General features: G+C 37.6%; 3 protein-coding genes and 1 pseudogene across 5 annotated transcripts in view; 2 read left to right on the top strand and 2 right to left on the bottom strand.

The window, feature by feature from the left end:
- The window catches only part of RSBN1L (round spermatid basic protein 1 like), a 65,613-nt gene extending 62,107 nt beyond the window's left edge, over window positions 1-3,506 (top strand). For both annotated transcript variants that reach the window (XM_059396969.1, XM_059396968.1), the window contains exons 6-8: window positions 1,162-1,329; window positions 2,586-2,694; window positions 2,787-3,506. In XM_059396969.1, coding sequence (XP_059252952.1) covers window positions 1,162-1,329; window positions 2,586-2,694; window positions 2,787-3,428 — 919 coding nt within the window. In that variant the 3' untranslated portion in view covers window positions 3,429-3,506. The remainder of the gene's footprint in view (window positions 1-1,161; window positions 1,330-2,585; window positions 2,695-2,786) is intronic.
- Window positions 3,507-14,551: 11,045 nt separating this feature from the next.
- Window positions 14,552-18,916, bottom strand: TMEM60 (transmembrane protein 60). The gene is made up of 2 exons (XM_059396973.1): window positions 18,584-18,916; window positions 14,552-15,247 (listed from the first exon to the last, which is right to left on the bottom strand). The coding sequence occupies exon 2, from the start codon at window positions 15,195-15,197 to the stop codon at window positions 14,796-14,798; it is 402 nt and encodes a 133-aa protein (XP_059252956.1). The 5' UTR covers window positions 15,198-15,247; window positions 18,584-18,916; the 3' UTR covers window positions 14,552-14,795.
- Window positions 18,917-19,155: 239 nt separating this feature from the next.
- The window catches only part of PHTF2 (putative homeodomain transcription factor 2), a 118,915-nt gene continuing 112,121 nt past the window's right edge, over window positions 19,156-25,949 (top strand). For both annotated transcript variants that reach the window (XM_059396966.1, XM_059396965.1), the window contains exon 1: window positions 19,156-19,315. The gene's annotated coding sequence lies outside the window, so the exon portion shown is untranslated. The remainder of the gene's footprint in view (window positions 19,316-25,949) is intronic.
- LOC132016978 (U4 spliceosomal RNA) lies at window positions 24,435-24,500 on the bottom strand (annotated as a pseudogene).

Genomic DNA, 25,949 nt, shown 5'->3' with positions numbered 1-25,949 from the left:
TCACAAAGGTTGAAAAGGTGAAAGGGTGATGTTGTATATCACCTGTGTGTGCATGTGTCTATGTGTGAGTGTGTAATATAACTGTAATACAAGCATACATACACAAAGAGCAGTAAAAGTAGAGATTGGGGGGGATTAGAGAACTAATACGACAGAGTGATTCCAGGTAAACTAAAGAACTAGTAAGAAAAGAGTGATTCTAGGGAAATTAGAGAACTAGTAAGAAAGAGTGATTCTAGGGGTTTAGACGAAGATGAGAGGAGAAAGTTACAGGGGCAGTCTGGAGTTGTCTCTGAAAGCAACAGAAACTGTACAGAAAGGTAAATAAGATGATGACTCCTAGTCAAAGAAATTCTCACCCTTTTCCCCTTCTGTAGCTAAATTAGAGAGAGAGGGTTTTTGCATTGAATGAGGCTAAGTAACAGCTTCCGTGTGCATATGTAGGTGAGCAATAGAATAGAGTGCCAGTGGCACTCTTTAAGAGGGAACTAAGGTTTTCTGTCTGCCTCCAATAAATTCTGCACATTTTGTGGAAACACTTATTATTTGGTGTTTTCTTGCTATTTACTTGTTGGTCTTTCTCTCACTGGAGTATGAACTCCCACAAAAGTGGGGAACTTGTCTGTTACATTCATTACAATCTTGTTCACTAGCTGCAGTGCCTAGATAGGACCTGGTATATAATAGGTATTCTATAAATATTAATTAATACATTTTTTTTTAAGTTCTATTTTTTCCCGGGTATGTATCTAACATTAGCCATGTGGCTTGAGTGGGGGCATGGTTCTACAGATAAGACCCAGACAAACCTCAGGTAAAGATTCTGGACAGGGTAACTTTTGGGTAAACCACACCATCTATAATTTAGTTGTCTATGCATCTTACAGCTACCACTTCCATGAAGGGTATGTTAGAAAAAGGAGGGGATTATGTATTTGTTTCTGTTTGTACTTGTTAATTTTAAAGATAGAACCTGATTTGGGAACTGGTGATTTAAAATTTCATTCTGTCTGAATTGTGATTATTAAATGTTTCATGGCAATTAAGCCTCTGTACATCAATACAAATGTTTGAAGGCAATTAAACCTTAATATATAGGGCTGCTTCTCTTTCTTTCCCTACTCCACTTTATATTATATATATGTAATTTTATTTTAACAGAACTACCAATGAAATAAAAAACCTGCAGTACCTACCTCGAACCAGTGAGCCCCGTGAGATGCTCTTTGAAGACAGGACAAGAGCCCATGCAGATCATATAGGACAAGGTTTTGAACGACAGACTACAGCTGCTGTTGGAGTGTTGAAGGCCGTGCACTGTGGAGAGTGGTATATATTAACTACTGCTTTTTTTGTTTATTTTTGAAATACTGTTATTTTAGTGAAAGGTTTTCTTGGGAAGTTTGTTAGTAATATTCCATAAGGAAAGTTTCATTTTTCACTGTTATTTGGATATCCTAATGGTATAATTGCACATAAGTTTTCAGTTGTTAGAAAGTAGTTTTATTCTTTTCAGTTTGACTGTAATAATTTCATTTTCTAAGTGACTAGATGTGAAAACAGTTGTCTTAACTAAGGTTAAAGAAAACCTAAGGTTCACTTGGTGCTTACTGTATCGTCATTATCCCTGATGAGAAGCCTGCATCATTCTTACCCTTCTTTCCTTGTGTATTAATGTAATGTATAAGGCTTAGTTTAAAAAAAAATTTTTTTTAAAGATTTTGTTTATTTATTTATTTGAGAGGGAGTGCAACATGAGTGGGAAGGAGAGGGAGAAGCAGGCTACCTGCTGAGCAGGGATCCCAAAGCAGGACTTGATCTCAGGACCCTGGGATCATGACCTGAGAGCCTCAGACTGAACCACCCAGCAGCCCTAATGATTGGTTAGATTTTATCACTGGTTTTTAAAAATCTGTTTATGATTTGCGTTGGTATGATTTTTTGCAGGGAGGCATTATGTTGCTTGGAATTTCATTTCAGAATCCATTTTTGATCATCTTCTGTAAAAATTGCTTATATATTGCTAATTAATTTAAGAATTTGGGGATTTTTTTTAGAATTATATTTAAAGATACTATTAGCCCCTACAAATAGATTGATAGTAGTTTATTAGCACTGTTATAATGAATCTCTCTTAATTTATAAGGGTTACCAAGGAATTTTAGATGTAACTGCAGTTATATATGTCTTTATTAGAAGAAAGTATTTTTTTCGCCCCATATTTACCTCTAATTTTTATGTAGTAGTTTCATCTTCAGCATTTAATTTGTTGAAGTATTGACCTTTAAAATAAAGCCCTTAGTTTTTTGATTTGCATAATTAACCAATTCAGATTATTTTAATTTTTAAAAATACGGTTATACATAGCTATAATAAAATGAAGTTAGTTTTATTTATGTTTAGGTCAAAACTCATGGTTTTATCCTTTTGTTTAAATATGTACAGTGATCTTCTATATTACATTTTAACTTTATTTCTAGGTACTTTTGTTTTGACCACAAACTGTTTTTGCTTTAAATTTAATAAGGACTTAACAGAACAAAACATTAATGGAAGATTCTTCATTATCTCATGTTCTTTTTTAGGCCTGCTCAACCCCGAATAACCAAAGATGTAATTTGTTTTCATGCTGAAGATTTCTTAGAAGTAGTTCAACGAATGCAGTTAGATTTACATGAACCTCCACTGTCCCAGGTATATATTAAACCATTATTGTCTTCAGTTTAATTTTTATTGTAGAAAAGACTTAATGGTATATTCCTCTTTATTATGTTTTTTTTTTTTAGTGCGTCCAGTGGGTTGATGATGCAAAACTCAATCAACTGAGGAGGGAAGGTATCCGCTATGCCAGGATTCAGCTGTATGATAATGACATTTATTTTATTCCAAGGAATGTTGTTCATCAGTTTAAGACAGTTTCAGCAGTGTGCAGTTTAGCATGGCACGTTCGGCTCAAATTATATCACTCAGAGGAGGAGACTGCTCAGAATACAGCTACTCATGAAACAGGCACATCACCAGAATCCACATCATCAGTTCTTGGACCTCACACGGACCACGTGGTTTGTGCTGTAAGCAAAACCTCCTTGGATTCTAATTTTTCAGATAGACTTCATTCTAAATCTGAATTACAGCAGATTAAACATGAACCTATTGCATCTGTAAGAATCAAGGAAGAACCTGTGAATGTTTATATTCCTGAAAAGACTAGAGCACCGAATAATATGGATGGCAAGAATGTTAAAGCAAAATTGGATCATGTTCAATTTACAGAATTTAAGATTGACAAGGACTCTAAATTTGAAAACAGCAACAGAGATTTAAAGGAAGAATTGTGCCCTGGAAGTCTCTTAAGTCTAGTTGATACAAGGCAACATAGTTCAGCACATTCAAATCAAGATAGAAAAGATGATGACATTCTGTGCTAAATTTGTACATACCATTTAAAATTCTTTTTTTTTTTTAAAGTTAATAATGTAATAAAGATTCATGAATTCTGAAAGCAAGCCAAGTACTTGCTCCCAAGTCTGTTACAAAATAGAGTTTATGTAGCTTTGTAACATTCCTCAGTGCCTGTCCATAACTGTGAAGGATCAAAGCACTTAGGGCCAGATGCACTGTAAACATAACAGGTTTAAACAAAAGGAGTCTTTAAGAATCATTTGATTTGGAATTGTAGGTTTTAGAATAGAGCTGACATTAACATATATATATATATATATACATATATATATATTTTGTAATATGAGCCAGAATTCTTTTTTGACAATTTAAGGCTTTTCCATAGAGCTTATTTATACCAATTTTTTTTTCATTTTAATGTGTCAGCACTGTAGTGTAAATAGCTTTTTAAAAATCTTTTTAGTGTGATTTATATGGAAATGTGAGCTACTTAATAAAGGTTCATAATAATAAATAGTTTTCTGTTGGGTCTGCAAAAAGACAAACTGACAATTCAGTTAAATCATTTATTTGGTCTGTTATGTTTTTGCTGGTGTATCCATTTAGAGTGGTAATGGAGTGCAAATGTACGTATTCGAATCTAGTGAATATTTAAATTCCCCACACTGTGTAGGCATTTTTAAAACCAAGATTCAGTTATGAAAGCATATTTATATATGTGTGTATGTATGGGAATATATATAGATATGTATATCATATTTTGCATAACTTCTTAAATTGCTGAATAAGATGAGTATGTGAATCTCCCTAGCCTCACTCCCTGGAATACATTTTAAAATATTTATATTCAACATTCAGAAAGCAGTTTAGGTAATAGAAGCAGTTTTATAAAGTTGGGAGAAACAAGGTCTGTTAGTGGTATTTAACTCTTATAACTCATGAAGCTATATGGTCAGATTACATAGCCCTAACATAAGTCGTCTCTATAGTGCTTGGAATGAGAAAAAGTTGAGAATTTTCTTACTAATAAGCACCTGTACTATATTTAATAGTAGCTTAGTAAAAATCTGTAGTTTACAGAATGTTCAGTTGTGAGCAGTTAAAATCCTCTTTTACATTTTTCTCACAGAACAGGAGGAAAGTATGACAAATACAAAATCTTAAGGGCCATGATTCAACTGCCATATACAGAGATATAACTAACAAAATAAGTTGTGTTACCTCATTTTTCTAAGGATCCTTCTCCCTACCCTGGCAAGGTAAAAAACTCAGAGTACTGTTTTGTTTTGTTTAAAAAAAAAAAAAAAGCTCTGGAAAGTAAAATTAGGATAGGAAACAGGATTCCCAGTGCCTAGCTAAAGATTAAAACAAACCTCTTCAGTGACAGACTTCAGCACTATTTGAGACTGCTTCCACTACTGTAATTAAAAGGCAAACAGATGTTTTTAATGTATCCTTTGATAACAGAAACTCTGCTCATTGGACATTTATTTTATTTATCTTTGGTATTTTTCTGGGCTCATACTTTGGTTGATGACTTTTAACTGAGATTCTTTGTGCTGTCTTTGGTTTAGTGTTGCTGTTGAAATTGTTTCTGCTCCAGCCTCATTTGTGGTACCCATAAAACTGCTTATCTTTATGGTTAGGAAGAAGCCACTTAAGAGGCATTTCACCAGAAAAGATCAGTTGCAGCAGTGAGGTCATTTCTCGCCCACAGTTTAAAAGGGTTAGGCAAATACTGTAGGAAATCTCATCGGTTTATAGGAAATCAATATATTTGCAATATAGGAATTTTCATGGGATAAGGAAGGTATAAATCATATTGTAAATAGGGATTTGGTTTTATATGTTACGGTCTTAGTCTGCTCCTCACCACTTTAATCTTCTCTTTTAAGCTAAATTTATCATTTGCATCTACCTTTTGGGGAAAAAGTTCGTAACAAACCAGTATTGAGAAACAGGAGAGCATGTGGTTAATGTTTCTTTTTTTTTAAATTGAAGGGCGATATATTTAACAATATTTTAGTTTTCCAGTAGTATACACATAGATGCACGAGATCATACAGTAATAAAATGTCTTTAGGGTATCCCTCCAAAATATTTTGAGCCTTAAACTTTTAACTAAAAGATGTATCTAAAACAACCACAGTGGTTGCTTTTAGGTATAGTTCCTTATATAACCAGTACTCAAAACTTCTCCATATTCTGAAAATTCAATGTTTTGTAAAATGCATTTTTACATTTGACAAAATGTATGCATTTAACAATATAAATATATGAAATATAAATCAGTGGGCTCAGGATTTCAAGATACAGCTTTGTCACCTTGAATAAGGTAATATCCCTTGTCTTACGGGTTATAATTTTAAAATCCTCTTCAGATGCAATCTAAGAACTTGCTGATTACCTTTGTTAAACACAGATAATTTCTATTTCAATATTGCATTATATTAAAGGTTTCCTAGTTACTACATTCCAGTTCTTTATCTGAACGTAAGTTTTTTTGTTGATATTTCTAATTTCTTGGACCAGAACGATAAAGCACTTGAGATGTAGTTTCTGTATGATCTTATGCTAAATAAACAGTCATCATGTAAATTATTAAACTGATACACAGACCTTTAAAAAAAACTAAGGTACCTCAGTGGTGTCTGCTACAGTATTTGCTTTTTGTTTTTTGTTTCTTTTTAATTATTTTGATTCATACCCTTTAGCTATGGAAGAAGTAGAATCTTTTCCATTCTCAGGTTAGCTGGTTAGCTAGCAAAAGAATTAAGCATTTGTGATATTTAGTTGAAAACTTGACTGAAGCCATATTCATTATCTCCCTTGTCCTGAAGGCTGCTGACCTTAAATAAAAATTAGGTTGATCTGGCACAACACTCTGTGTGTGTGTGTGTGTGTGTGTGTGTGTGTACACGCACGTGAGAGAGATTATTGGAAATACTTTGTTTATTCCCATATAGACTCATTTTCAATCCATTCTGTAATGGGAGGGAGGGGTCCAGAAAGGGTAGGACAAATTTTATTTCTTGTGTTATGTCTTCAAGGTATTTCATTAGTGTTCCTGAGTGTGAATTGGTTTTTTTCCCCAAATACTTCTTGCGGGTGAGATCATTTTTGTAAATAATAGATTAGCACTGTTTTGGTAAATTTGCATTCAGTTATTTTGTTGGACAAGTTTATTGTCATGTAAAGCAAATATCTAAAAATTCATTTTACATTTAGCAGAGATACAGGATTTGTTTTTAGAGTTTGAGAGGAATTTTCCTTGTCTTCCACCTTCAATAAATACTAAAATTGATAACTGTAATCTTTTTACCTTTGTTTTGTATTATTTTCTTACATTTGACATTTTATTTTCATCTCATCTTTAAAAGTTCTTGTTTCTGTCTTCAACTGAAACCTTGAAAGTGATTTCAATCTGAAAGTCTTTTTTCTCTTAAAAATTATGAGAAGTTGACTCATATACCAGCCTAGAATATTGAGGATTACCTAAAGCAAGGCTGTTAAACTAGTTTGGTGTGGGTGCTGAGATCACATGCCAAGTCACTTCCCTTCCCTCTAGACAGGACTATTTCTGTCCCAGGAGGGGAAGACAAAAGTGCATTGTTTTCAAAATAACTTTTAAGCTGGTAAAAAGTGACATGATGGATTTTAGGTCTTCAGAGTGATAGAAGAGCTCTTGGCTATTAATCTTCCACCCGATGTAACTACGTTGATATGTAAACAGAATTTTACTGGTTTTAGAATGCTTTGTCTATTTCATGAAAGAGTTATGTTTGACATGTTTGGCTCTGACAGTGTACCTCAGATAAAATAATTAAAAGGATAACTCGAAAGAAGTATAAATTTCTATCTCTGCTCTGGCTTTTCTCTCTTTAACATACTGCATATTGCAGATGGAAACCCATCACTTTTTAGAATGTCAAGCACAAGAGGCTAAAAGCAGAGATGCCTTTTCTTCTTTAAGTTTATAGATGTTGTATGTCATATCTCTACTGGGAGATCAGGGAAAGGAGGGTATAACATCTTGCATTTCAGATTATCTTCCCTCTAGGACTATAGACCTAATCAGGGAGTGTGAATGAGCTGAGAATATAAATGCGGGCAAATATAATTTATGTTAATTAGAAATTAAAAGTAAAATTAAAACATACTACTTATATTTGCCTTCCAAGAACTGCACTCTTAAAATATGTCTGGATCCTTCCACATATTTTGAAATTTAGAATTTATGCATCTGTTTTTTTAAAATGTCATATCTGTATGCTTCCCTATAAATTCTTTGCTTTGGTACTATTGAAGACTACAAACAGGCAGATTCAGAGACAAGTCAGCATATTTGCAAATATTTTGCATAATATGGTGCTTAAAAGTTTTATTTGGACTGGCAGTTCCACATCCTCCCTCTACCCAAGTTTCTTCTTTGAAATTTTGTTTTTGTTTTTAACTGAGCCAGACATTTATATGAAAAATCACGAGTCTTTCTTCTTTAAAAAAAAAAAAAAAGAAAGAAACAAAAACTTTTCTTTAGTCTGGCTTTTGTTTATGCTACTGTTTCATACCTCTTCCTCAATGACAGAGTTCTTGGAAATCTCTGTCTGCCTTCACATCCTCATTTCCTTACAATTTTGTCTCAATCCTCAAATTTAATCACCCAGCTGAAGTGGTTCTCTCAAGGGTCACCTTTTGACTGCCAAATTCAGTGTATTCATTTCTTAATACTTCTGTTTTCCTTATGGCACTTGTTAGCAATCTTTTACCCCCTCAAACGTTGTATGTATGACCTATCTGTTCTGTTTTGCTTTTCCATTTCTTTAGATGTCTTCTTTTGCCTTAGCCACCACTATTTAAAGCCGTCTCAGGTTCTTTAGGTCTCTGCACTTTGCCCTGAATTATCTTCATAACCCCATGACTTTAGTCTGCTGCTTGCAGTCCTCTGCCCCTGCCCCCATTCCAATCCATTCTTTGTTACCACCAAGTTAATCTTACTAAGACACATATGATTATTACTCTTTTGCTTAGAAATATTCCGTAGCTCCTTTCCGAAAGAATAGAAGCTAGATGCTCAGCATCACACCAAAAAGCCTTCATGATATGGCCCTTCCTTTCCAGCTTCATCCACTAGTCTTCCATTAGTGTGCTCAATTTTCAGCTTTACCAAGTGCCAGGACTTGCCATTTCCTTTATGTACTTTTAAAATTCTTTGCCTTTGCTGGGGAAATCTCTGCTTGGAATACAATACTGTGGAATCTTTTTTTCAGAACTCTAGTTAAACATCTCTTCTGTGTGTCTTTTTACTGAGTTCATCCCTTACAGCTGTCCCTTTACCCCAAAGCTGGTATAGAACCATTTCTTTGCCCTGCTTCTTGTGTCCCTTTGTTTACATCATTTAATGTACATGTTAGTTAAGTACATGTTGGGCTGTACTTAAACCATGAACTAGAAGTTACAAGTTTTTTTTTTGTTTTGTTTTCTGTTTTTTGTTTTTTTTAAAGATTTTATCTATTTACTTGACAGATAGAGATCACAAGTAGGCAGAGAGGCAGGCAGAGAGCGAGGAGGAAGCAGGCTCCCCGCTGAGCAGAGAGCCCGATGCAGGGCTCGATCCCAGGACCCTGAGGTCACGACCCGAGCCAAAGGCAGAGGCCCTAACCCACTGAGCCACCCAGGCGCCCCACAAGTTTTTTTTTTTAATCCCTTTGTATCCTTGACACCTAACATATACACTTGGTATTCAATAAATATTTGAAGGAACAAAAGTTGTACCTTAACTTCACTGTGGGTGGGAAAAATAATTACATACGTTTCTATGATATAAAACCTGTCTCTGACTTTAATTCATAATGTAATTCTAGAGTTGCAATAAAAACGTGGAGAAAATTAGATCAGCAGGTGCTATAGAGAGACCGAGTTTCTATTTTGTACTTCAGTCTTATGAGTAAGAAGAATTAAGAAGCTACTTGTTAAACATCTAGGCCCATTGGGCAATGTGGAGAAAATATTACAAAGATTGTTAAACCTGTAAAACTCAACATAGTCGTTACCAATTGAGGATATATTTAAACTAGACCTAAAGTGATTAAAACGGGAAATATATAAGAAGCACCTTAATATAGTCAGAGTTTTAGCTTGCTAAGCCTTGGCAAGATAAAGTCTCCCTATTGATACAAATATTCAAAAACTGAAAATACTGAAGATGATAACATGCACTTATTTTTTTAAGTCCATATCCATGCTGTTGCAGGAGTGGGACAAGGACACAAAGGTGGCACATTTTCACAGACTTGTAAAGCCACTTCACTTTTATGATACTATGCTGAGGGGATTTGAGTCGTAGAGCTATGGCTAATGAAAGGGGAATACACTTGTGTAATGTGAAGAAATCACTTAGCTTTTATTTCACATCTGTAAAAAGGGGGAGGAGGGAGTACCTACTCTGCTAATTGGTGGTGAAAATTAAAATGACAGAATATGCCCAGTGCTTAATCCATTGGTTTATATATTGTAGACACTACGAACGTTAGCTTCTGATCCTGGAACTAACATAGTAAAAAGAAGAGTCAGAAGAGCTATGTTCTGGGCCAGCCTAATCATTTTATGCCTTTCTCACTAATTACCTTTTCTCTGTATTCCTCTAATTTTGGGCAAAGGATAGGCATCTGGGAAGAGGAAGATATTTATCAAGGGGTCATGAGGAGGTAGACAGATTTCCAAAACGTACTTCTTCCTAGATCACGGTTTTGCCCGGGGCCAGCAATTCAAAATCATGTCTTGTTACAGACTACCTTTCCTGATTACAGATTTGGGTTTGTAGTATATAGATAGTGGTAATAAATTTACTTTGTGGTGTAAGATACCGGTATGATTACAGTATGGCAATTTGCACACAGGACAAGCAAAGTGAGAGTAAAATATTAAAGTGTAAAGTAGATCCCTCTCATAAAAGCTTTTAGCCCAGGGTTACCTTATCTGGCATTTGATAACTGGGATATATCTTCCATGGATGCATTATATATTTTTTTTCTTCAATAGCAAACCTATTTTGAAAGTAGCATTTGGAGTTAAAACTTCACCATCTGTCAATAACCATGGACTGATTTCATTGCATTTATCTGTGCTTTAGTTTTTCCATCATTATAATGAGGGTTTTTTCCTTGTTTGTTTTATCCTGTTTCTAACACTGTAATTCCCATATACCTTCACTAACTATGTCATGAATTTTAAGAACCCCAACAACACTTTGAGGACAGCTGACATTTACTACGCAAACATGACCAATCAAGATTAAAGGAAACTCCTGGGGCGCCTGGGTGGCTTGTTGGGTTAAAGCCTCTGCCTTCAACTCAGGTCATAATCCCAGGATGGGATAGAGCCCCACATCAGGCTCTCTGCTCAGCGGGGAGCCTACTTACCACCTACCTTCTGGCCTGCCTCTCTGCCTACTTGTGATCTCTGTCAAATAAATAAAATCTTTTAAAAAAAAAAGGAAAGGAAATTCCTTTTGTAGTTCGTGGCTTGTTTCTTGATATAATGCTAAAAGGACTCAGGTTAATTTTCTCTCAGTAAAGAGAACTACATAGTAATATGCCTGCATATTACATATATTACTATAATAATGAAAATTGTTCTATGGTTTCCTCTTTTTTTTGGCCATCACTTCTGTTCATTAGTCACCATCAGCTTCTCTTACTTGCTGCACTATAAAAAAGCAGAGTGAAAAGCAGATGACCTAATTTGAAGGTTAATAACTCTTAAAATCACAGTAAACTTTAGCCCACAGATGGGCCTTTACTTCTCGAAGCTGTGTGTAACAAAATTTCTTAGTACTTGAAAGCTCTCTCGGTGGATTCATGTTAATGTTTCATGTGGTGGATTGATGGTACCACCATACCCAGCATCTGTGTTCATGAAATACTGCTGAACAAGTTGTGAATTCTTTGAATATTTTCTACTTTTCATATTTTCAAGTCTTAAAAAAGTTTTGTTCACAAGTTGCTTTTGCTTGGAATTATTTTTAAAAATTTTTAAAGACTTTTTAAAATTTATTATTTGTGAAAGAGAGAGAGAGAGTGCGTGCGAGCAGGGGAGCTGCAGGCAGAGGAAGAAGCAGATTCCCTGCTGAGCAAGAAGCCCAATGCAGGAGTAGCTCCCACAACCCCAGGATCATGACCTGAGCTGAAGGCAGATACTTAACCAATTGAACCACCCAGGCATCCCTCAGAATTTTTGATAAATCTTTCGCTCCAAACCAGATTAAGTTATGTCTTGTGCATGCTGACCTGGAAAATACTGGCTTCATAAGGAACTTTTCATGTTTAAGTTAAATCTTTGTATTATAAAGATAATATCCTAGAACTAAAGACAAATGTGAAGGTATTTTTCTGCAATATTGTTTATATATTATTCTGTTTTGCTTTTCCTATCTGTGATCATAATTTCATCCCCTTTAATTAATGTTTTAAATGTATTCCAACCACTAAGGCTGTGAGACTGTGATTTATAAGAAATATGAATCTGGTCTTTATCCCTATTCCAGGCACAGGAATTTAACACCTTTGGAATTCCCTAGTAGTGTGATAAAGGTGTCTTTTGAACTTATGTTAACATGGTGACTTGGAAAACTCCTAGGCAACCTAAGGATAGAGGCTGGTTACAGGGAGAAACAACCACGTGATTAAAGGGTTGGAACTTTCCTCCTTCCTTATCTCCCAGAGGAGAGGAACTGGAGATTGAGTGCAGTCACCAACGGCCAGTGATTTAATTAATATGCTATGTAATCAAGCCTCCATAAAATCCTAAAAGGACAGGGTTCAGAGAGCTTCTGGGATGGTAAACACAAAAAGATGGGGCAAGAGTGGTATATCCCATGAGCATGGAAGCTGCTGGCCCCTTCCCCATACCTTGCCTTACCATTTCTTTCGTCTTGCTGTTCTGAGTTATAATATTCTTTGATAATAAACCAGTAATCTAGTAAGTAAAATGTTTCTTTGAGTTTTGTGAGCTGCTCTAGCAAATTAATTGGGAGTAGTGGGAACATCCGATCTATAGCTGGATTTGTAATTGGTATCTCAAATTTGGAGGGAGGAGGGACATCTTCTGGGATTGAACCCTTAACCTGTGGGATCAGATCCTATTTCCAAGCAGTGTCAGCACTCAAAGAATTCCTTGGTGGTTTGGCGATAAAACACACATTTGAATTGGTGCCAGAATCAAGGAGGCAAACATAAGCAAATAACTTATGCTGCTTCAAGTTGTTTACAGTAAGTAAGGTCAGGTCATGTAGTTTCAAGTTGTATACAGTAAGTAAGAAAAAGCTGTACTTTCTGGGAACCTCTCAGATACTACTACAATTAATTGCGCCTCATGGGTCAACAGGTTAGTTACTATGTCACCTTTTAGATATAATTCTTACCCAGTTTCTCTCTTATTTCCTTGGAGACCTCTCCCACCTTTTCTCTTAGAAATCTCATACAGAATTTCCTAGCTTAGGAAATTTTATGTTTTACGGCTTAGCTTAGGGGTGTTTTTCGTATGGCTGTAAGGCAAGAATAGTTTTTATAGTTTTAAGTAACTGGAACAAAGGTCAAAAGAATACTACTTTGTGATATATGGAAATTTTACAAAATTTAAGTTTCATTGTCCATAAAGTTTTATTTGAACATAGCACATGGGTTATGGCTGCTTTTTCATCACAGAAGTGATTTGAACTGTTGAGATAGAAACAATATAGCCCACAAAGCTTAAAGTATTTACTAGATAAACCTTTACAGAAAAATTTTGCCGGGGCACCTGGGTGGCTTGGTGGGTTAAAGCCTCTGCCTTTGGCTCAGGTCATGATCCCAGGGTCCTGGGATCAAGCCCCACATCAGGCAGAGAGCCTGCTTCCTCCTCTCTCTCTCTGCCTGCCTCTCTGCCTACTTGTGATCTGTCTGTCAAATAAATAAATAAATAAATCTTAAAAAAAAAAAAAAAGAAGAAAAGAAAAATTTTGCCGACTCCTGACCCAGATAATTACATGTGGTGCTGTCCTTTTCCTTTTCCCTGTGAGAGATCATACTTAGTTAATACTGCATAAATACAGCTTTTGCTGAATTTCAGAATCTTCCTATCTGGTTTCTCATAGAGATGAAAGCCTTCTTCTACTTTGAATCTATCATCAGAGAGACCAAATTGTTTCGATCTCTCAGTTGAATTAGGAATATCTAATCAAGCCTGGAACATTATGTTCCCTATATTAACTATCCTTTTCCATCCTATTTTTAGATGCTCATAAAAGGAATATGTACCAATTATAAGACAGAAAAATTCTTGTAACTGATCAATTTTTATTTATTTAGTTTACCTCTGTAGTTTCAAACAAGGAGTTAAGCTATATTAATTTGTGGTGTGTAGCTTAAACTTTTTTGTCATGTTTTCTTCTTTACAAAAGAGAACTAGACCAAAATGCTACATTCAAAGCAATCCTCTCAAGTATTAGCAGCCAGGAATCACTATCATGTGTGTTAGGTATTTTTAAAACAGACAAATTACTACTCTGGGTTCTTCCCAGAGCTAAAAGTGAGGGCTGTATAGGGCAAGAACAATCACCTGCTTTAGGGTTATATTGCATGTAAGTAAGACTGTTTGGAATTCTTGTAAGTAATATCACCTATGTTTCACTGGAATGGGCTGAGTGCTTTGGTAGGATTATCCATAAATTCTCAAGCCAGAACACTTTTAAGAGTGAAAGGAGCACTAACTTCCTGAAGCCCAGGACAACAGGCATAAACAGGAACTGTCCTGATTCAACCAGGATGAAAGTTCCCTCTAACTTCAGGAATAGGCAAGCCTCTGCTCTGTTTTAATACTGCCACCTCTAATTCATGGGCCATAAACAGAAGGGAGAAGTAGCAATGAAGTTAGCTTACATAGAAATCTGGCAAACTCCCAGACTCCTTCTGAATATAAACACGAAGTGGCACAACTATTTCAGTAACTAGGTTTTTTCCTCTGTAATTTACAAGCACAAATGACAATTTACTTTGGTCATAATGGGGCTATATTAAACTTCTACCCAAATAATGTAGATTAAAGACTTCATATTTATGTACTTTACAAATTGACCACGTACGTTCAACAGATTATTTAAGAGTCAAGTAGAAAATAAGGTCAAAAACAAACTTTATTTATATAGGGATAATAAGGATATTAATAACTGAAATACTGAATAATTAAGCTTTGGATTGACTAGAAGTCCATGATTCACAAAGACTGTTTTATGGAAGCAGTATAAAACTACATTTGGTTATTTTTCTCAGTTCTCTGGTATTCTTCAAGCTTGCAAGGATTCAGAACACTTTAATGATAGCTTGTTGAACAGCAGTAAAATGAAATGATGTCCTTAGAAGTCAGTCTCTCACAAAAAAGACGTTATATCCAAGTTCTATCAAAGCCCCAGCCAGTAAGGCCCATAAAGGAATGAAGACATAGGACAGATTCATGGTAGTAAACTGTTCCAGTTTAGCACAGAGTGCAAGGCAGAAGGCTAATTTAAGTAACATTGCAATGAGGTACCAGGCTTTTTTTTTAATATTGTGCGATCCATGTCGAGGGTCAAAGCCAGACTTACATCGCCCAGCCATTTTCACAATCAGCATGACAAGAAGGATAGTATCAAATATCCAGACTGGAATAAATATGAGGAACCAGTTCCAAGGTGCCTTCTCATCCAGTTTCAACACCAACATGATCAAGAAGAGTAATGTGAAAAGCCAGGTGAGTAGTACTCTCTGAGCCAAGGACATTCTCATTTAAACAGTTTAAAGAGGCTGTTGCAGAGTCGAAAAAAGGAAAATATACCCTAAGAGAAGGAAAAAAAGTCAGGATTGTTTTGATACCGGAAAAAAAAAAATCACTTCCATTCCTGTAAAACAAAGCTGGCTCTTCCCCACTCACAGATTTCTTAATTTTGAAAACATGCTATTCTTCTTCCTTTCAAACCCTGTAAAATTTGTAGCCACCTTTGACAATATTACATTCATAATTCCTTAGCCGATGACAAAATACAGTAAAACTTTCAGTATCAACTGGGCATAAGCTCTATTCAAAATGTCTCAAGAATAGTCTGTTCCTTTATATTGCTGTCACTCAAGTCCAAGTACTCAGGACTTCATTCCTGTACTTCAGGGATATTCTTAAATTCTTTTTGTACATCTGTACGTCTATAAATTTTCATTCAATTTTGAGATGTACTAAGAAAAAGCATCCACAATCAAAGTAGCGAAAAATGAGGAAGTGGTTATCAGGTCAAGGGAGGAGAGTTTTAATAGACTGGGTAACAATTCAGATAGTAAACAGAAGTTAGGTTGTGAGGATATCATTGGGCTAAATAATACAGAATACGTTGATAATACTGGATTTTCACATAGTTTAGTCTGTGGGTCTTTTTAAATTAAACTATCTCACTGCAATTCTTATAAATACCTATTAGTCTGAATTTTTCTTTTTAGTACTACTCATTATGTATTTTTTGGTTTGTGGTATAGATCCTGATTTTTTTTGCTAGTTACTATCCAGTAATCAAGACCACTTAAGCTTTTGACATTGTTATTACTAGATGCTATATTACTCAAGAATTTAGGCTCTTTCTCTTGCTCTCTCTCTTTTTTAAAGAATGTAGGGCTTGAATTTAGGCCTCTGAAATCAGTAGTTGCATGCTCTATCAACTGAGCCAGCCAAGCATCCAGAAGTTATTTCTTATATCCCTTATTAACTGTATCTGTCTATAGATCTGTCTTACTGACCTCTATTTCTGATTTTCATTAGTACTATACGACTATGATTAGATGTGTTCTAGGATATACTCTAATATCTGAAAGGACTAGTAGTACCTACTATTCATAGATTTCTTTTCCAGAATGTTTTGCCCTTTCTTTTTTTTTTTTACTGCTATAAAATCACTAATTCTTAAAAACTTGGAATTTTGATTGGGACATATTAATCTATAATACTTAGGTATAAGCATTTATTTAGCCTTCACATACAGGTTGACAGTATAGTCTATACTTGTTCAAGCTTTTTGTATCAACTTTGGGACCATTTGGGAAAAGGGTAAGTAGATGGAAATCAGAAGCCAAACTGCAGCAGCTGGGTGAGGAGTTAACACAAGATAACAAAATGTAAACAGCTGACAATACTTTATTCCTCTGAAACACTTGGAGAAGATAAAAGATAAGACACATAATGAGACTGAGAAAGGGTCAGGAAGAAATTTTTCAGTAAAGGAAGAATCTATGATTAAAATGGAGGGAAATAAGCCACAAAGAGTGACAGAGAGAGGACACTTGATGGGAAGAGAAAAACATCAGAAAGTGGTAGGTAGGATAGCAAAAGATGAAGGGTAGGAGTAAAAATGCAGAGAAATAAGGAAAAAGTGAAGGAACTGGCTAGGTGAATAAAATGCCCAAGACTAGCATGTTTAATTAATTATATTTTAAAACTAACTTTGAGGGGTGCCTGGGTGGCTTAGTTGGTTGGGTGTCTGCCCTCAGCTGGGGTCATGATCTCCAGGTCCTGGGATCAAACCCCACATCAGTCTTCCCACTCAGGAGGAGCTCTGCTTCTCCGCCCTCTACCCTTTCCCAACTTGTTCTCTCTTTTCTCTCCAATAATCTTAAAACAAAACAAAACAAAACAAATTTTGATATTCTTTGCTACACCTCTATTACTTTAAATAGTGGGCTATTATGGAGCAAGACTGCGTATCTGTTTTACTGTAAAGGTGAATAACGGATCTCCTAACTCCCCTTTCCCATGATACCCATCTGCTAGCACCTGTTTTCTTAGCTGGCAGATTGGAGGCTTCATACTGCAGTATGAAAAGCAGATGCTTTTGCTCCCAGGAAGGCTTTTTTCTCCAGGTCTCCTTTCCTGACCAAGGGCTGCTACAGTGGGATACGGGGCTGAATTTGGAAGAAGTGTGAGGGATGTGATTATTAACTGATTATAACCGATTATTAACTAAAATGGGTTTATACTGTAAATCAAGTTTGCTCAAACCTGATCTCCAATCTATCTGGCCGTTTTTGTGAACCTTTAAAAAGTTTATGGTAATACACTTGTTTAAACACAACTTTCCATCAGCCATTGGATGAGTCAGGGGTCAAATTTTCGCATACAGCGCTGAGTAACAACTGGTCATAGAAACAGCTGCCACACTCAGCATAGGTACTTTAGGACTGGAGACGGAGGGATGATACAAAGAGCACACAGTATTGTGGCTTCAGGTTTTATAATGTGGGATGCCACAAAGTTCTGTAAGCACTTCTACTAAAATGCTCTCAAGTGGGAAGCACTATGCTGATATTTAAATGACGCCCTCAGAATTCTGGATGCTGGGCTACAACGCCAATTTTTACTTGTTCATAAATCTTCACTAATTGAAGTAATCGTACTAGTCTTCTTTCTCCTCAAGAGAAGGGGCTGCATACTCCAAAACAAAAATTTGCTCTACTAAAGTCCTATTCGAGTTGATTACTTCCGGTACCAGGAAGATAGTTAGGTATTAGTTCATATGCTTCCTCATCCATTGTCAAAATCTTCTGCATTGTCCCACAATGGAAATCGAAAGGGCTCTACCCACAGTTCCAGCATCTAGCAGTTGTGTGTGCACTCATTAATTTGCCCACGGTGCGGTCTACACCACCCCCCATTTCCTTCCCTCGCAACTGCCAGCACTCTTCCAAATGAACTTACCCTATCCCGAAGGCAGTTTTGCTTATGAGCCCACAACAAAATTCCTCTAAATGAGTCGTTTTCGAAAGGCTTCTACGGCCTTGTCGAACTAAACCTCCCTTCAGTGGAACAGCGCTCTGCTTACAACTTAAATGATTCTGGGGCCTACTTGTCCCTAGAACTTCAGGACGTTCATAAACGATAAACGTCAAAGACCTACCGTCCGCCCTAATTGGGACACGCTTTGGGCCCAGTATACTTTGAGAGCTGAACGCGGTTTCTTGCACACGATCCAAAGCGCATGCAGAAGCCTGGTGCCAACCAGGTGTCTGTACGTTTGGCGGGGAGTGTAAGGAGCTGGGAGGCAGCGACAAACCCCCTGAGGTCGGGAAGTCAGCGCCGGGGCACCCGGTGGGCAAATTCACCTCGGGAGAATGCCGGCCCACTGGACCCCGGGACTCACCTGGCAGCGCCGCTGGCCGGAGAGCGGGGAGGGCCGCGAAGATCAGAAAACTCGCCAGTTTGGATCCTTGGCCTTTTCCACGCTTTCTCCTCCATTAAATCCAGAACCCGTCACATGATAATCAAGGAAAAGATCTCAGTTCCGCCTCCCCAAACCACCGCGGTGGAGGCTCCGTGTTCTACCTCAGGGCCACGCCCACATCCGGGGCAGGTTCTCACCGCCTCCGGCTCTACCCTCTCTACTTATAGGTAGAGAGGATGCCAATCTGGGTTCAGAGGCCCTTTTCCCTGAGGTAATTGGACCATTTGGCCACCAGTGCGAACCAACCGACCTTTTCTTACGTTAGGGTTCGTCAAAAAGGCGGCTATAAAAGAAGCCACTAGGCCCGCCTCTCTACCGCTACGGGCTAAGAGGAAAGTCAGTCTAAGCACAGCCTGGAGTACCCGTGGTCCCATTGGGTCCACAGACGCCAATCAGACCAACCAGCGCTCGGCTCCGCCCCCGAGGGGGGCGCCCCGCCTCTTTTCTCGCCCTCCCCGCCCACGCGCGGAGACTGCAGGCTCCGGCGCAAAATCCTGCGGGAGAGGGGGTGGGGCGACAGCTCCGGAGGCAGCGCTCCCGCCAGCAGCCTCGTTGTGACTTCTCCGGCTCCCGCAGCGGCGGCGGCACTCGCCTCGGAGTCTCCCGCGCGCACCCCAGCCGCCTCCTAGCGGCGCGGCGCCCGCTCCTACGGTAAGAGCCGGCATCACCTCCGCGCTTGGGCGGGCCGTGTGGAGGTCGTTGGGTTCTGACAGAATCCTGGGGATGTAGCAGGACGAGGGAGGGAAGCGGTGGGCGCGATGGAGGTGGGGGCTCCGGGGCCAACGCATTGCCCTCCGCCGCCAGTGACTTCCTCGGCAGCCGCGGGCACCTGCGCGCCGGGGTCAACCGCGGTCCCTTCCCATCATTTGACCGGTGGCAGAGGCTCAGCCTCCCGCCTCCCGAGTCCGTGCAGTCCTCGAGCCTGGATGGTGAGGTGACGGGCCGAAACCCAGCGCCGCCTCTCGCCCCTCCGCCCCCTCTCGCGGCCCCTCTCCTTGGCTTCCTTCCCTTGGCGCTGTGCTGGGGGCGCGCCGGGTCTTGGAGGGCGTGCGGGGGCATCGGGTGGCCGAGCCCGGGCGTGCAGGAGAGGTCAGCTAGCGGCCGTAGGAGCGGGCTCGGGCGGAGGGGGGACTGTGCGCACGCCGGACGCTGGCTGGAGGGAGGGTCTCTGCCCTGCACCCACTGGGCAGGCAACAGTTTAGTTCACTGATTCCAGCACTGACTGCGGAGCGGGTGCTGAAATCCTCTTGGGGGCCCTGAGGGCTCTCTCCCCTCTGGAAACAATACTGCAGTCCATCAGCTTGCTTTACCTTTTCTTATTTTTATCTGCCTGATGTTGACAGCCAGTAGTATTTTGGTATTGTTCCTTCGAGTCACGACTTTTAAACTCAACACCTCCTTTTTTAACTTTGGAGACCATTCTGTCACTGACCCATCATCATCACTCTTTATTTTTAGCCTGACCAAAAAATAATAATAATAATAATAATAATAAAATTTTTAAAAAGTGCTTTATATACCAAGTAGTTTTAAAATCCGTGAATTTTAAATGTATTGTAATGTATACTTACTGTCTTTGTTTATGGTATATCCTGATTACTTTGAGGTTACTTTGTTAATTGTGTGCTTGATTTTAGAGTTTTTGGTTAGCTTGAGCCAACTAGATATTTTAGGGTTTTTTTTTCCCCCTCTAAGACTTTGGGCATAGCCATAGTATTTGATCTTGTTTTTAGATAACTTTTTTTTTTTTTTTAAGAAATTTGTTTCCTCCCCACGTGGATTTTTTTTTTTTTTTTTTGGTTTTTTTTTGTGTGGTTTTTTTTTTTTTTTTTTTTAGCATTTTTAAAGTTGAAGGGGGCATTCTGAGAATTTGGGAACTATGCACTTTAGCCTAAAGAGCTGTAAAATGGCATAACAATTTGAAATCCTAACTTCTTGGAGTAAACATTGTTAAGCTGAAGAGAAGAAAATTGGTGTCCGCTCTCAGTTGTAGTGGTTCAGCCTCCACAGATTCCAGAGGAAAGCAATCTAGAGGTCTGGAGAGAATGAGCCATGCCTGAGACCAGACATAGGTGATTCCATGGAAATTTATTACTGGGGAAATAGCTTGACTCCCACACAGGTTAGTGGATCAGATAGTATTAAGTTAGGTGTTAGGAAGGTAGGAAGTGTGTTTTGTAACTTTTACCACTTTCTGAGAGGGCATGAAAATGTAGTAAGAGAAAAAAGTATAATGTACAGTGGGGGCACTCTTGTATAGTCAAACTTCCCAGAGTAAAGGTTTTTTTTTTTTTTTTTTTTTTTTAGTCCAGACTGGCAGTGGACAGTTTGTCCTAAAAATGAAGTAGATGGTCTGAGCAATTTTTATTTGTTTTGTTATTTTTAAGTTAGCTCCACATCCATTGTGGAGCTGGAACTCACAACTCTGAGATCAAAAATCACATGCTCTGCTGACTGAGCCAGCTGGGCATCCTGGCCTGAGCAATTTTATTTTATTTTACTTTTTTTGGCCTGAACAATTTTTAAACCAAGGAACCTTTTTGCTAGTCCATATAATACAGAAGTTCAAGGAATTTGTAATTAAAAAGTCTACACTAAACTAAGCCAAAGAAAATTTAGGGTGGCATGTAGGAAAAATGAGAATTGAAAAATAGTTGGATTGCTTCCATACTATCTTGTTTAATCTTTATTATGCTATAAGGTATGTACTATGATTACTGTTCTATTTTATAGATGAGTTAACCACAACTTTGGTTAACTCATTTGTTCAAGATTTCTCAGCTAATAAGTTGGTGGAGGTGGGATTCACATCCAGGCAATGTTACAAAGCCTAAATTCCAAGCCAGTATGCTTTACCACCACAGTGGCTTCTTAGATACCTAGTACAAGGAGAATAATCAGTGGAAAATAATGCTGCAAAATCATAAACTGAAGAAGAGTATTGTACATATTGGGTAACACTTTGAGTCTCTGTATGTAGGCACTGTTGAGTATTGCTGGGGATATATGGATGGAGTCCCCTTTCCTGTCTTCAGTGGGGGAGAGAAATAAATAATGATAATACAATACAATATATACTATAAGAGAGTGCCATAGAGTCTGATTTTTTTTTTAAAGATTTTATTTATTCATTTGACAGAGAGAGACAGCAAGAGAGGAACACAAGCAGGGGCAGTGGAAGAGGGAGAAGCAGGCTTCCCACCAATCAGGGAGCCCAATGCTGGGCTGGAACCCAGGACCCTGGGATCATGACGTGAGCCGAAGGGAGATGCTTAAGGACTGAGCCACCCAGGCACCCTGAGTCTGATTTAATGGAAGAGAATTCAGTTGAAGTTTAGACATACCAGTATTTGAATTCCTGTTTGGCCTTGTGACCTTTAAAATGATAGTAAACCTTTCTCAATTTCAGTTTTCTCATCTGTTAAGTAGAGAAGAATTACTTCAAAGGGGAGTAGTAAGCATTAAACAGAGTATGTAAAGTACTAGCACACTGGTAAGCCCTGAATAAAGAAGACTAAATAATATTCAGAGTGGAGAGGGGTTGGAGGAGTTGCGGAGAGCTAGCTCTGGAGCCTTAAAGGGTTAAGTGGTAGTTTTTCACTGTTGGGGAAGGAGGGCATCCCACAGAGAACAGGAGGCAGGGTCAAGGACAGGAATATGGATTGTTGAGGGAATGGCAAGTAATTGTAGCTTTGTGTAAAAAGTATTTGTGAAGGCGAAAATTTAAATGGTAATTGTGTTAAATGTGGCTGGGCAAGGTGAGTATGACCCAATTTTGGCAGTTGGAAGTTGCAAACTTAGATATTAAAATTGTAGGAAATCCTCAACAGTTTGTGCATTGTTCCATTTTTATGTACTATTTACCATTTAATACTTATTTCCCCCAGTGACAATTAAAACTTCTTTTCCAAACGTGTCCAACTAAGCACTTTAATTATTTCATTGCAATGTTTCATTCTAAGCTATAAAGGAAGACTTATAACACTACAGGCATTTGCACTTAATTTGTGGAATGTATTTTGGGATTAAAAAAGAAGAATCTTAAAGTGACTGTTGTTTCCCTTAACCCTTTACCTAGTATGTAGCCATATATAGCCAGTATTGTAAACTACCCTTTGATATATGCTGACTGCCTTTTCTGAATCCAAATTTGAGACCTAATGGTGGGACAGAATGTTTTAAATTGGGGCTGTTCTTTAAAAATCTGAGAAAAGGGCGCCTGGGTGGCTCAGTGGGTTAAGCCGCTGCCTTCAGCTCAGGTCATGATCTCGGGGTCCTGGGATCGAGTCCCGCATCAGGCTCTCTGCTCAGCAGGGAGCCTGCTTCCCTATCTCTCTCTCTCTCTGGCTGCCTCTCTGTTTACTTGTGATTTCTCTCTGTCAAATTAATAAATAAAATCTTTAAAAAAAAAATAAATAAAAAAATAAAAATAAAAATCTGAGAAAAAACCCCACTTGTGTATCTTCCCTTCAGGTTAGCACAGAACCATAAATAACTTTCATTGGATTTATAAATGTAGATCACTTCATGACCAGAATTATTTGACTAAGTTGAAAATATTAAATGCCATTTAGGAAGGCTGTGTTTTAATTCCAAATTGTTAGCCTCATACAAATTGCTAAAAGGACACAAAATATAAAGATCAGTTTTCACGTGAGAAAAACAGACTGCTTCCTAGAACAGGTAGTTTTACAACACTAGGAAAGAAAATATGCTGGACTTCATTCTGAGTAGTGAACAGGAACTGGGCAGGAAATGGCTGTGGCTGAACCACTACCTGATAATAATCATAACATGATTGAATTTGACATTTAATGAGAGGAAGTAAAGAGGGGGAAAAGTGCACTGTATGCAGCTTTCCAGTTTCAGAAACAGTGGGAGAAAAGGGCTGTTAAAAGTGTTTCTACAGAAATTATGAAGATGTGGAGCGGGCACTGATATTTGTTGCATGAATGAAAACACCTTAATAAAACATCCTGTAAAAGGTCTGTTACAGATAGTAAAAAGCTTAAAGTTGCATGGCATGAGTTTTGGTCCTCTGCAGACTTGGGTTCAAGTCTCAATTCTACAGTCCATCAGTTGTGTGACTTTGAGCTCATTATGTAATCTTTTTGAGGTTCAGTTTTATTTAATCATAAATGGAGATATTTACTGTATAAGATTTTGAAAATTAAATGAGCTAATGTACATAAAGCCCTTGACACATTGCCTGGCTTATAAGACATGTTCAGAAAATGGTTGTTGCTGTTATTTAAGTTGAACAGGTGTGTTTGTTTGTTTGTTTGTTTGTCTTAGTGGAGATGAGCAGAGAGGGAGAGCCAGAGAGAGAATCTTAAGCAGGCTCCACGCTGGGTGTGGAGCCTGGCACAGGGCTTAATCTCACAACCTGAGATCATGACCTGAGCTGAAATCTAGAGTCCGAGGCTTAACTGACTGAGCTACCCAGGTGCCCTGTACAGGTCTTTTGTTTTTGTATGTGTGTGTTTTTAAATTTGATTCTCAGATACAGTAAAGAAAGCCAAAAAATGGCAAAGAAATAAAACCTTAAGAGGAGACAATAGGATATTATACAGGCAGCAGGCAGAGTTGAATTAAAAATCAAGTCATTGCATGCTCGCTTTGGCAGTATATATAATAAAAAGTCATTGCTGCTACTTACAAAACAATAGAAAAGATAGGAAAGAGCTTCATATTCTCAACTTTTTTTTTTCCTGACGAAAGTAGGTCAGACTCATTAAACCAGGTAGAGTAAATAAATAAGGTTTTGCTACTCTATTAGCAATAATTGCACCTCGGATAAACCTCATTGGCCACGATACTGCCACTGCGCAAGGCTTAGGTTTTGCTACTCTAAATAACAATAAAAAAGAATACTGAAATTGGATCTCTTGTACTGTGAGTTTAGTATATACACAGAAAGGGGCTTTTTTCTTCAAATCACTTTGTCACATTCTTATCTCTGAAATTCTTTTAACAGATAAAAACCATTAATTTTACAGTTATAGAGAAGGCTTTTAATACAAGTAATCTTGGGAGATAGAGCAGGTTAATTTAACTACATGTATTTCACAAGTATTGATTCTCTATATCCCATTGCCTACTATGTATCTCTTGGGCAGTGAATGTATCATATATTGGAAGGTAAACCTGTCTTCTTGTTCCCAAATCTGTTTCTTCTCTGTATTCCCTATCCTAGTGAATAGTTCTTCTATCGTTAAGCCAAGAGTCATGGAGCATCTTTTCTTCTGTACCTTTCATGTCCATTCGGTAAATACGTCTGGTCTTTGTCTTTATTAGCTATCCATCTTCTAACTATGCCCTGTCCTATCATCCATCCCTCATTGCCACTGACTTACTTTAGATGCTTATCATTTTTTCTCCAGGTCATTAATAGTCTCCTTGGTTTTAATTTAGCCTCATATTAACCAGTTCACACAGCTTCCTTCTAGAATGATGTTGCTGAATACTAATATAGTCAAATTAAAATTATATTCTTAATGCCAGCACATGATGATAGTTAATAAATATTAGATCCTTCAGTGTATCTTGAACTTAAGATAATACTAAGTGACTTGTATACCTATACCTAGAGTTTTCTTTGTGGGAAAGGTTTTAACAACTACTTTAATTTCATTAATAATGAAATTATTAATGAAATTAAAGTAGTTGTTAAAACCTTATTAATATTAATTTCATTAATAATTTCTTTATTTGTTTTTGAATGAGCATCATTAGTTTCCATCTTTTTTTTTTTTAAGATTTATTTATTTGAGAGAGTGAGAGCATGAGCAGAGAGAGAGGGGAGAGAGTCTTAAGCAGACCATGCTGAGCACAGAGCTAGACTTGGGACTCCCTCTCAGGACTCTGAGATCATAACCTGAGCTGAATCCAAGAACTGTATGCTTAAGAAACTGCTCCATCCAGGCACAGCAATTGTTTATCTTTCAAAGAGTTTGTCTGTTTAATCCAAGTTGTTAAGTTGGCATGAAATTGTTCATAATATTCATAATATTCTCTTATTATCTTTTTAATGTTTTAAGATCTATAGCTATGTTCCCTCTTTCATTCCTGACTGTTAATTTGTGTATTGTTTTCCCTTTTTTCCCTTTTCAGTTTGGTTAGAGATTTGTCTATTTTATTGCTAGTCAAAGGAACAGCTTTTGGTATTCCTCATTGATTTTTTTCTTCTCAATTTCACTGATTTCTGTTCTTTATTATTTTCCTTTTGCTCTTTACTTTGCATTTTATTTGCTTGAGTTTTAAAGGTTATTATTGTCTTCTGATA

This window comes from Mustela nigripes, chromosome 4, assembly GCF_022355385.1.
Source record: "Mustela nigripes isolate SB6536 chromosome 4, MUSNIG.SB6536, whole genome shotgun sequence".
Taxonomy (NCBI): Eukaryota; Metazoa; Chordata; class Mammalia; order Carnivora; family Mustelidae; genus Mustela; species Mustela nigripes.
This window is presented reverse-complemented; position numbering and strand designations above follow the sequence as displayed.